Below are 11,323 nucleotides of genomic sequence, written 5' to 3'. Positions count from 1 at the left end.
ACACGAGGCCGCTACGCGAGCCTGCCCATCGCCAGACGTCGTGCGAGTCTCCCGACACCGTCGCCATCGCGCGAGTCTCCTCGCCGCCGCCGCCTTGATCCTACACGCCATCGGCCGCCTCGATCATGCACGCCATCGGCCGCCATGAGCTAGCACACGAGGCCGCCCTTCACCGTCGTGCGTGTCTACACGCCCCGGCAGCCGTCACGGGAGTCTCCCCGCTGCCGCCGCCTCGAGCCTGCACGTCGTCGACATCATTTTATCATCGATTTGAAAAGTTGGGCGGCGATTCGTTCGTTGATGTGGGTTGCTGAGGTGCGGTATTTCATTTGTGCAGATACCATCGTCGAATTGGCGACGAGGACGCTGGAGCTGCTAGGCCTGGGGCTATTCATCACCACTGAGTACTGGATGCCCGGCAGGACCGGCTACGAGATCCTCAAGCGCGTCAAGGTAGATCCACCACTCACCAATCCGGCGATGAGCAGCGCCCTCTGCAGTCGAGCAGCTCTGTCAGACGCCCGCTGCTTTCAGCCGCCGAAAAGCACCCTCCGCGCTCCGCCGTTGAGCAGCAAGCACACTTGGCCATCCGCCGCTGCATCGTGAAGGCATGCAGGTCACTTTCGCCTCCACGCATCTCCAGTTCTTCTTGGTCCAAGTTGATTCAGCTGGCAATCTTATTCATTGGATACAGTATCAGGGATGCAACATGCAAGCTCAGTAGCTCCTTTATGGTTTGTATGCATATTTGATTGCAATATATCAGAACTACAGTCCATATGGTTCTTAGCAATAGCTACTGAGACTGCTGGGATATGGAGTTATAGAACACAATATAGAAGTATAGAAGTTTGCGTTATAGAATACCTTGACGGAAATAACCATGTCAGTACAAGAATCAACAATTTATATATATACACATGTATCTCCTTATTTGTGTTTTTGTAAAATCGCTGTATCACGGTATCCATATCCCATCGCCGTATCCAGGCAACCTAGCTCATCTCAACTATGAACGAAAAATAGAAGAACCAGTTTCGCACACGAAAAATGCTTGATATTTTAAACCCTACAAGTGTGAAATAAAATCAGTAAAATTTTGTCCATGCATCATCTTCAACAATTAGTATTTTTTGTAATTTTTCGTTTCGTTTGTTTGTGCTTAGCCAAAATATCCTTCATCAACCAAACGCTTCACTCTTAAATTTCTTTTACATCACTTGCGGCAGTTGATTTGTGCCATACATAAGATCAATGGAGTACATGGAGGATGTATTCTGCAATTTATGTGTCTTTATAACATTTGTTATTACTGTTATTACAATTATAGGGATTTATTTTTAACAAACAAAGGCAAAAAAAAATACACATGTCATCCTCCAACCGCACCCCATTGGTTGGCATTGTTGACGTGTGGAGCTGTGCATTTGTTGGTTCGTCCCTATGTGCAGCGAGATGATACATAAACATAGTGAGAGAGCCTGTGAGGGGAAGATAGTGGTGAATTTGTGTGTGTCATGTACTTATTTACTGGCAAATGTGGATCTTACTTTTTTTGGAGCTGGACTACTTTTGTGTGACTAATGAGGGTGATGGTGAGAGTTTTAAAAAGTGTCAATTATTTTTTCCTTCTATTTTGTATTTGATTATTGTGTTTTTCTTTACCTGATGAATACATGTTCTATTTCCTTTCATGTAACTTAGGCTTTCACGTAACTTAGGCTAACTCCAAAGGTTGGCACCTATATGAGCACAAGGAGCATGTCGTGATCCATTTCTAGATTGCATAGCAACAATTACATCTTGGCTAGATTTCTAGATTGGTGTTCAAAAGATGCACAAGTGTACATTCACTTTTGATGTGAAGTTTGGCTTCTTTGAGAGTGTAGAAAACATCCTTTACTAGAGCATCTCAAAATACATAATCATCAGCTATATTAATTTGCCAGTTACACTATTTTTTGTATTAAGAGATAATTATGGTTTGGAAGTTAATATGTCTGGCTTAAACTATTGCACTTTCTCTTATCCAAATTAATTGACTTTACTTTGTTCAGATATAAATGCATCTAGAGTATATACTTAATATCTAGATACGTACCAATCTAGACAAAATAGAGTTAGCTAATATGGATCGGAGGGAGTATATGAATATTACATTTTAACATGTTGATAAATATGGAATGTTAAAAAAAAAAATTACGGGTACGATGATATAAACTTGAGGCATATACTGATGGGGTTGAAGCAATCTTAATACAATTAAGCAATCATATGAATACGCATAAATTAGGACACATGTTTCAATATATTATCTATAATAAAATTTCCTATCCCGTGGCAACGCACGTGCAATTGTCCTAGTATTGTTAATAAACCACAGGCAGCACCTAAGGAGAGGCCAATTTGGAAGAAATCGAGAGAAGGAACAATAAAAATCAATGTGGACGTAGGCTTTATCGAGTTGGACAAACAAGGTACTACATGGGCTGGTTGTTCGTGATCACTAGGGCCAATTGTTACTAGGTCAGGCGTTTTGGTACGAACATGTTGCTAATTCGTTGATTATGGAGGCTCTAGCGGTACGTGATGGGGTACAAGTCGCCATTGATCGAAATCTTACATCAGTAGAGATTGAAACCGATGCCAAAGAGGTGTTGAACCATTTGGAAGATCCTAGAGGAAGTAGATCAGAAATTACTTCCATTTGCTAGGAGATAAAGGAGCTTAGTGGGTTTATTTCTGCATTTCTTTTAAGTTCATTGGCAGACTAGCGAATGAGGTAGCTCATCTTTGCGCTAAGAATGCTAGTACTAATAGGAAAAGGTGTTTGTGGATTAATTATAAGCCACCCTTTTTAGAGAATGTCATGTTGAAAGATTGTAATCACATTACTTAATCAATGAAGCTCCATTTGATCGCAATTTTTTTTAGATACGAACGATAACCATATATAATTACTTCTCGACACGAACTCAACGGTTCAAATTTGTGTAATTATGTCATCCATTTATTGCTATATTATTGAGTGTCAGTCCAAATCACCTCATATTAGCATGAACATAGGGAGCACAATACAACACAAACCTAGAGCCATACATACTAGCTAGACACGGAGCACAGATGATATGAGTGTATCATCATGAATCAATGGTCTCAGGCGGTAGCAGCACAGACCGGGAGGTCGTTCACTTGGGTAGGCCGCTGCCTGAGGATTGGGTTGCTCTCGAAGAAGTTGACCGGCTTGAGGTCGAAGCTGGACGAGACGGTGGGCATGATTGGGAAGTCCTCCTGGCAGGGGACGTGGTGAAACCCCAAGGTGTACCACAACACGATGTCCTTATTCTCAATCGGACGGTCCCTGCATATTGAAGCAATCAGGGAATACAGAACATTTATTTTTTGTACATGACGAATATAGAACATTCAGAACCACACGAGTTGAAGAAGCATCCGGTTGATGAACATGAACATACCTCTCCGACCAGGTGGCCAGTGTGTCCTCCCCTTTGCTCTGGTACACGAACAACCCACCAGCCCATTCTTCGCTCTTGTTGTAGGGCGTGACCCAAATCTGTTGCACAAAACCAAATGAAAGACATCTTAGTGTTGACTCAATGTGTGTGCCCCAAAATGTTAATCTGGACCAATGTTGTGTAAACAATAATTGTACCTGATTGTTTGTGAATGCACCCCTCTTCTGCGGTGGGTCCTCAGGGTCCAACAAACTAGCGGCGGTGCCAGCGGGGACGACTTTGTACCCTACCGGGTTCCCTACACGCGTCTTCTTTGTTGGGTTGATGACGTGGAACTCGGCGGGCTCGTAGAGTTTCATCCGGATCTTCGCGTCGTTCTCCGTGCTTGCCACATGGCGGGTGGCCTTCAGGTAGCTCCTCCGAGGGGACTCGCCTGGCGCGGTGTCCTGGCGGGCCATCTCCACCCGGACGAAGGAGTTGTCGGCGCCATCAACATCCATGTCGAGGCGGAAGGTGACGTAGTGGTCGTGGATGACGCCGATGACGTTCTCGGAGAGGAGGGTGCCATACATCTCCTCGTTCTGCCGGACCTGGTTCATGTGGGCGTAGGGCGTGCCCTTCACCATCAGGATCCCGCTTAGCCCAACCTGACATGTTCATTGCATCACAGGATGATAAGAGATCAAACTTTCTTTGAATAAAGAAAAATAATTGGATCATTCATATGCTACTAACTTAACAGTAGCGAGAGCAATGTTGATCATGCATTTACTTATGGAAAATGATGCTTGTGTGCGTTCCCAATTTTCAGTTGAAAAAAGCGAGGTACATAGCCAAAGATTTGGACAGGCCAGAGGTGCAACACTATTGAAGGTACGTACGTGATAGACATTGGAGATGTCTTAATTGGCAGATGATCAAAAGCCGAAAATGACACCCCAGTTTTATTCAGAAGTTCCCGGTTGCTAGTTGCGAGAATGACGAGCGCAGGTCCAGTTGAGGGGTCCAATCCATGAGGCTAGCTAGGTACTCTTATGAAGTGAAGCTCCACCAGCAAGAGGAATCCTCATCTTTTTACCATACACTCAGGAGAGAATCTGCTTGTCCCCTGCTAGAACTTTTCTTCAGAAGTGAAGTCTCGACAGCAACCCGGCCGTAGATCGATAGACACATAAGACTCCACTACTACTCTAACTTTATGCGAGTGGTATTTTTTTTTGGTTTTCCGATGCCTTTGTAACCCTGAACTTACAAGGCATCTACACTCCATCTGTTCGATAATTCTTATCCTGACTTTAGTTTTAATTTGAACTTAAACCCCGGCAATAATTATGGATGAAATTTATGATTGTTCGTGTTCAGGTCCTTGTGACCTCCACCTGTACATAGCTGCCACAGCGTGCACTTCCCTTGCACAGGTGTGTTGTAACCATAGTTTTAAATAGCAGGCTATAGGATATAGTCGTGACCTCCGAAAAAGGCTATAGCGCTATAGCCACCTTTTAGCACGTGAATGCCTTTAGCCGCACCTTGTTCGAAAAGCTATAGCCGGGCTATAACCGGCTATTTAAAACTATGACTTGTAACCAAAGTCTGACGTGTGTATGTTCAAGCCAGGCTGATCGGTCATGAGACGAGAGGAAGGATATGGAAATGATGGTACCTTGATGCGTATGAGGCCGTCCATCTGGAACTCCCAGTCCATGATGTAGTCGTAGTTGGCCACCGACGCCGCCATCCGCGCCACCAGCGTCACCTTCGGCCGCGACTCCCTTATCTGCACGCACACACCCGTCCAGTTCAGACGTCGCAGCCTCACCCCAAAGCGGCGTACGTACACAAAGAAACAAGTCATCTTTGTTAGGCATCCATATATCATCGCCAGGGTAACTCGATCGACACGCACGTACTCCTACGTGATAGCTAGACTAGTGCTGAAGATTCCTCCTCCTTGAGAGGAAAAGATCAGTGTGGAAAAAATAACCACAATCTTTAATTACCTGTCGTGGTCACTTTTTGTCAACTAGGCAAATCAAGCTCATTGGCGAATGAGAACCAAATTATTAGAAGAGCAGTGACACCTTCAACTCATCAGAGTTTAAACTTCAGATTTAACACTTTGGTGTCTTAGATAGAAAAGCGAAATATTTTTCAGTGCGTGTATTTATAGGGGTGAGTGTATATGCGTATTTGTGAGGGTCTGCGAAAGATTTGCCATTTTTAATAACTTCATTTTGCAAGAAACAACTGATGTCTATTATGTACTATTTATCATGATAACTATATATGGTATTGATTGTAGAAAAAATACATTGGTAAACACGTGGAAAAATTTGAACCAAGAGAAAGCATAATTAACAAACAAGCTAATAAAAATGTACTCACTTACTATCATGGTCATTTTCAATTTTCAGTTTCGGAAATATTTCGGCCGCTACCTTGAATTTAAGTGATTTTGGTTTCATTTTGCCTAAAACCTAAAAGAGTGAAATTTTCTCCCAAAAATCATCAAAAATTTCGAAATTAATTTTTTTTGGGTCGATATGTTTTACTGAAATATTACGAGTGAGAATATTGTCTTTGTCAAGGTGTTGTTGGCCGCATATACGAAATCAAGATTCTTCTTCCTAGGCTCGTCGTCCTAGTGTTGAAAATATATTCACCAATCGTTGTCAGATTGTCACCCAAAGTTGCGCCAAAACTCGCAGGTCAGGTGTAGCATACGACTCGCATCTTTGGCGCCAAGTATGGTTGCACGGCGTGACAAAACAAAGCTAGCAGGGAGCGATAGCTAGGGTAGGTGTGTGTGCGCGCACTTACGTCCATGCCGGTGATGGGGCTCTCGGAGTGTCGCCACGCGATGTCGCCGGCGTACCGCTCGAAGACGCAGATCATGTTCTCCCGCACGTACGGCCGCCCGTCGGCGGCGACGAAGACGCCGTCCATGTAGCGCGCGTGGCGCGGGCAGTCGTTGAGCGGCACCAGCGGCATGGCCTGCAGCCCGAAGCCGTACTCCCCGGCGTCCATGTACGTCTTGAAGTACCACGCCTCCGTCGGGTCCATGTACGGCACGAACAGCTCCGACGCCATGCCCTTGTACATCACCTCCCGCCGCGCGCCGGTGGACGGGTCCTGCACCGCCGCGCGCGACACGATCATCCCGGCGCGCGCGTCCGCCTTCAGGTGGAACTCCCACCCGGCCCACCGCACCGTGTGCCCGTCCTCCACCTCGAACCCCGGGCCCTCCGGCGCCGGCTCCATCGACGGCGCCCGCACCGTCTGGTACCCGAACGTGCTCTGTTTACCGGTGTCTTCCTGGTCGTCGTCGGCGGCGCGGCGGTAGTCGGTGTTCTTGGCGGCGGGGATGGGGATGCCGGCGCCGCGGTCGGAGATGTGGACGACCTTCCCGGTGTCCATGTCCACCAGCACGGTGAGGCCCTCGATGGGGCGCATGTAGAAGTTGGCGGTGCCCTCGGTCGAGAAGCATTGGCTCTTGATCAGCCGCCGGCCGCCGTCCTCGGCGGGGCCGTACCACCCCGGCGAGATGGGCAGGCACGCCACGTCGCCCATGCGGACGCCGCGGCGGCGGATGCTGGCGTTGAACGCCGGGTCGGAGAACGGCGCCGCGCAGAGGCCCCTCTGCTCGTCCATGGTCATCGTCGGGTACCCGGAAGCGGGGGCAGGCAGAGGGGTGACCGCGCCGGTTTCGAGGTCGACGGCGAGCACGTGGGACTCGCCGCGGAAGCGGACGACGGCCACGGCGCGGCGGGGCGGGAGCCCGTCGCTGGCGCCCTTGCGCCAGCGCCGGACGACGGGCTTCTCCGGCTCGTCGAGCGCGAGCTCGTGCACGGCCAGGGACGACGGCGACGACGCGAACGGCGGGTGCGCGCGCAGGAGCTCGCGCGCGCGGTTGACCTCCGTCACCGTGAGCGGGTCGAGCGGGTGGCGCGGCACGTCGGACTCATGCGACGACCGTGGCGGCGACGACGGCTTTGGCTTTGGCGCCGTGTCCGTCCGTCGTTGGCGTCCGCAGGCCCACGGCGAGAACCGGGTGCAGCCGGCGCCGTCGTCGAAGATGGAGGCGGTGTCGTCGATGTCATGTGGCAGGCGGAAGGCGGAGCGGGCGACGAGGAGGACCAGGGCGGCGCCGAGGGCGAGGAAGGTGAGGCGGAGCAGGGAGGCGGAGTAATCCATTGAAGTGGTCAGTGGTGTGCACTGTCACTCTCGCTCACAGTGAGCTGATGAGAAGAGGGAAATCTTCTGCCGGGACTCGTTTATAGATCACACGTTCGTCAAGCAAAGCTCGATAGAAGGATGCAGCCATTGAATCGCGTACGTCACCCCAAAGCGGCAAACACTAAGCAACAAGTGATGTTACATCGTCGATCACGATCGCAGGATAGCTCTCGATACACAGGTGATCGATAGCTATTTCCACTTCCAATATGCGAGGACAAAGCCCGGTCAGTATCGAATAGCTAGACGGGCTGACGGGGCTAGCTCCTACATGAGCAAAATCAAGAGCGAAAATAAGAGGACAATTTGAATACACATGTTTTGTGCTTATGTAGATCATGGGAAACGATCACACTTCCACTAGTTCGATCTACGTCCCGCAACAGTATTCTGCGTCACTAATACTATTAGCAGTGCTGGTCAGTGGCCACAACTGTTCTATTGCACTAATGTTATGGAAAGGGGGGAAAAGTATCAAGGAAGGACATGTCTTTGTCCAAGATTCTACATCGATCCTAGCTGGGCAGTGTTGAAGTTTCATGCAGAGAAAGAAAATGCTTTTTACGGAGAAAGAAGAAAGATTCGTGGCTAGAGTGTTCAAAATGTCCCAAGTCCTTATCTGCCCTGGTCGCATTTGCAAGCAGCCAAAGCTTTTTTTTAGATAAAAGGCACTGAGTGCCCGACTTTAAATTAATAAAGCCCTGCAGGTTCACAACGATTCATTACATGCTGCGGCATACAGCTTAGCCAAGATACTATGATAGAAAAGATAAATTGGGGTCGGCCTCCCCTAACAGACCGACAGCCAAAGAGCGAGCGAAGACAAGGTCGACATCCACCCCCTGGATGAACAAGGAAGATAAAGCTTCAGGCGTCGTCCGGAAGATGGATAGCGTGCACCCGTCTGAGCTCGGAGATCAGCCATCTAAACCAGGGACGGTCCAGAGGCTTCGCCAGGATGAGCCACTGCTGCAAGCAAAACAAGGTTTTAAAGATTATGTCAGCTGGATGCCTAATGAGCTTAGCCTCCATGGTAAGCTTGTTTCTAATAAGCCAAAGAGCCCAGGATTGTGCCAGGAAGAGGCACCAAATAGTTCTACGCGCTCGTCCCGCGAAATTGGCAACTATCGCAAAGAATTGCGGGAAGGAGGCGGGGCACCAGCTGCACTGAAGAATCTGCCTTAAGACGCTCCAGGAAAACACGGCCAGAGGACAAGTGAAGAAGATGTGATCCGCCATCTCTCTTTCCCCACAGAGAGAGAAGTTGTCGTTGCCTGGGCCGTGCCTCGACATGAGGTTGGCGCTAGATGGGAGCCGATCCAGGACTAGCTGCCACGCGAAGATGCGGATCTTAAGCGGGACTTTGGCAGCCCAACCATCCTTGAAATGCGCCAGGGTCGCCCCTTGCGACAGGCGCGCATACATGGACCTTACTGAGAAAATCCCGTCACTCTCGAAGCGCCAGGACACCCTGTCCCGACCTTCGGAGAGCACTGTAGATTGGATGAATGACTGCAGCTCTGCAGGGGCACTGACCAACTCATGATCCAGCTGTCTTCTAAATCTTAGTGGCTCAGTGGAGCCGCACACCTGTGCCACGGAATCCATTTGTGAGCACGCAACGTTGAACAAGCATGGGAACCTATCTTTTAGAGGCGCCTCCCCCGCCCAGCGATCCATCCAGAACTTAGTACGGCGTTCGTTCCTGATGGAATGTTTAGCGCCAAGTTTAAACAGATGCTTAATTTTGTGGAGACTGCGCCAAAATTGGGAGCCCCGCTGTCCTGACGCCGCAAAAATGTCGTCGGAGTTAACGTACTTGGCTCTCCACAATTGGTTGCCGTCTTGATACATCTTCCAAACCCATTTCATCATAAGAGCCACATTCATGAGCCTAGAGTTGACAATCACCAGGCCCCCACAATCCTTAGGCCTGCAAACCGTTGGGCAATTGACCAGGTGAAATTTCCTCTTAGGGCCCACCCCTTCCCAGTAGAATCTTGCTCTGTGTGAATCAAACTTGGCATGAATACCATCTTGTAACAGGAAGAGACCCATCGCGTATGTTGGAAGGTTGGCCAGACAGGCGTTGGACAAGATCAGCCGTCCCCCTGACGACATGAACTTGCCCCACCACGGTTCCACTTTAGCAGCCAACTTCCTGACGAGGAACAACCATTGTTCCATGGTCAGCGCTCTATCCGATATTGGGAGCCCGAGGTAAATGAATGCAAACTCCCCCAATTTGCAATTCAGCTGGTCCGCCACCGTCTGTTGTCTCTCCGGTGATCTCCCCATGATAATCACCTATGATTTGTGATAGTTGATTTTTAGGCCCGACATGTCCTCGAAACACATGAGTATGAACTTAAGGTTGGCTAGCTGCTGCTCATCATCCTGGATCATGATAATTGTATCGTCTGCATACTGTAAGTGAGTGATTCCCCCAGGGATCAGATGTGGCACGACCCCAGCAATGTGCCCAGCAGCGTTGGCTCTGGTCAGGATGATGGAAAGGGCTTCTGCCATGAAATTAAAGAGTAGGGGGAGAGCGGGTCCCCTTGCCGGACTCCCCTTTTGTTCCTGAAGAATGGGCCGACTTCGCCATTGATAGAAATCGCCGTCTCTCCGCCAGTGACCAGATGCATGATACGGTGGACTACCCCAGAGTCAAAACCTTTGCATCTGAGGACCTCCTTGAGAAAAATCCCAATTGACCATGTCGTATGCTTTTTCAAAGTCCAGTTTGAGAAGGATACGAGCCTCCCTTTTGGCTTTAACCTCATGCACAACCTCATGCAAAGCCAGGATCCCATCCAAAATGAACCTTCCCTTGATGAACGATGTTTGATTAGGGCTAATCACCCTATTAGCAATAGGGTCTAATTTGGTGGCCACCGCCTTTGACACCATCTTGAATATCACGTTGATAAGCGCTATAGGCCGGAACTGTGAGATGTTGTCCGCTCCCGGGACTTTAGGAATCAAAGATAGGACCCCAAAATTGAGCCTGGAGATGTCGATTCTTCCCAACAGAAAGTCATTGACAATATGCAGCACTCCCATCCTGATCAGCGGCCATAATTTCTTGAAAAATTGGACATGTAGGCCATCTGGACCAGGAGCCGTGTCAGATTTCATGTCCTGGACAAGATTGTCCAGTTCTTCTAACGAGAAGGTGCACATGACCTCCTCATTCTCCTCTGGTGAAACTCTGGCGCCCTCCTCCCAAGCCCCTGGGTCCAAGGAGCACACCCTTGTGTCGCTGGAGCCCAAGAGAAGGTGGTAGAAGTCGTATACATGCTCCTGGATCTGTCTCTTGTCTGTAATCGGGCCATTCTTCGTGGTCAGCCTCAAAATGCAGCACTTCCGGCGTCTTCCATTGGCAACAACATGGAAGTACGCCGTATTGGAATCTCCCTGGAGCATCCACCGAACTCTCTCCCTTTGTCTCCAATATTCTCCTTCATCTCTAAAGATCGCGAGGATTTGCTCTTCAAGGTGATACCAGAAAGCCCATTCCTCACCATCCAACTCCACCGAGTCCGCTTTCTCGTCAAGGCCCTTAATCTGTTGCAAGAGCGCCAGTTTGACCGCGTTTGCCTCGACCT

The 11,323-nt window shown here is 49.0% G+C and overlaps 1 protein-coding gene across 1 annotated transcript; it reads right to left on the bottom strand.

Moving 5' to 3' along the window:
• Nucleotides 1–2,988: 2,988 nt before the first annotated feature.
• Nucleotides 2,989–7,752, bottom strand: LOC124674757 (primary amine oxidase-like). Its single transcript, XM_047210811.1, has 5 exons — nucleotides 6,297–7,752; nucleotides 5,140–5,253; nucleotides 3,674–4,123; nucleotides 3,477–3,574; nucleotides 2,989–3,361 (listed from the first exon to the last, which is right to left on the bottom strand). The coding sequence occupies exons 1-5, from the start codon at nucleotides 7,668–7,670 to the stop codon at nucleotides 3,157–3,159; spliced, it is 2,241 nt and encodes a 746-aa protein (XP_047066767.1). The 5' UTR covers nucleotides 7,671–7,752; the 3' UTR covers nucleotides 2,989–3,156.
• Nucleotides 7,753–11,323: the final 3,571 nt, after the last annotated feature.

Source organism: Lolium rigidum, chromosome 7 (assembly GCF_022539505.1).
Source record: "Lolium rigidum isolate FL_2022 chromosome 7, APGP_CSIRO_Lrig_0.1, whole genome shotgun sequence".
NCBI classification, from domain to species: domain Eukaryota; kingdom Viridiplantae; phylum Streptophyta; class Magnoliopsida; order Poales; family Poaceae; genus Lolium; species Lolium rigidum.
Note: the sequence above shows the minus strand (reverse complement) of the source record. Positions and strands in the feature narration are given on the sequence as shown.

Excerpts from the sequence above, each read along its gene's own strand:
- LOC124674757 (XM_047210811.1), bottom strand. The coding sequence starts at position 7,670 with ATGGATTACTCCGCCTCCCTGCTCCGCCTCACCTTCCTCGCCCTCGGC. Across the intron at positions 3,575-3,673 it reads GTGCATTCACAAACAATCAG|ATTTGGGTCACGCCCTACAA; the intron begins GTACAATTATTG and ends TTTGTGCAACAG. Across the intron at positions 3,362-3,476 it reads CTGGCCACCTGGTCGGAGAG|GGACCGTCCGATTGAGAATA; the intron begins GTATGTTCATGT and ends TTCAATATGCAG.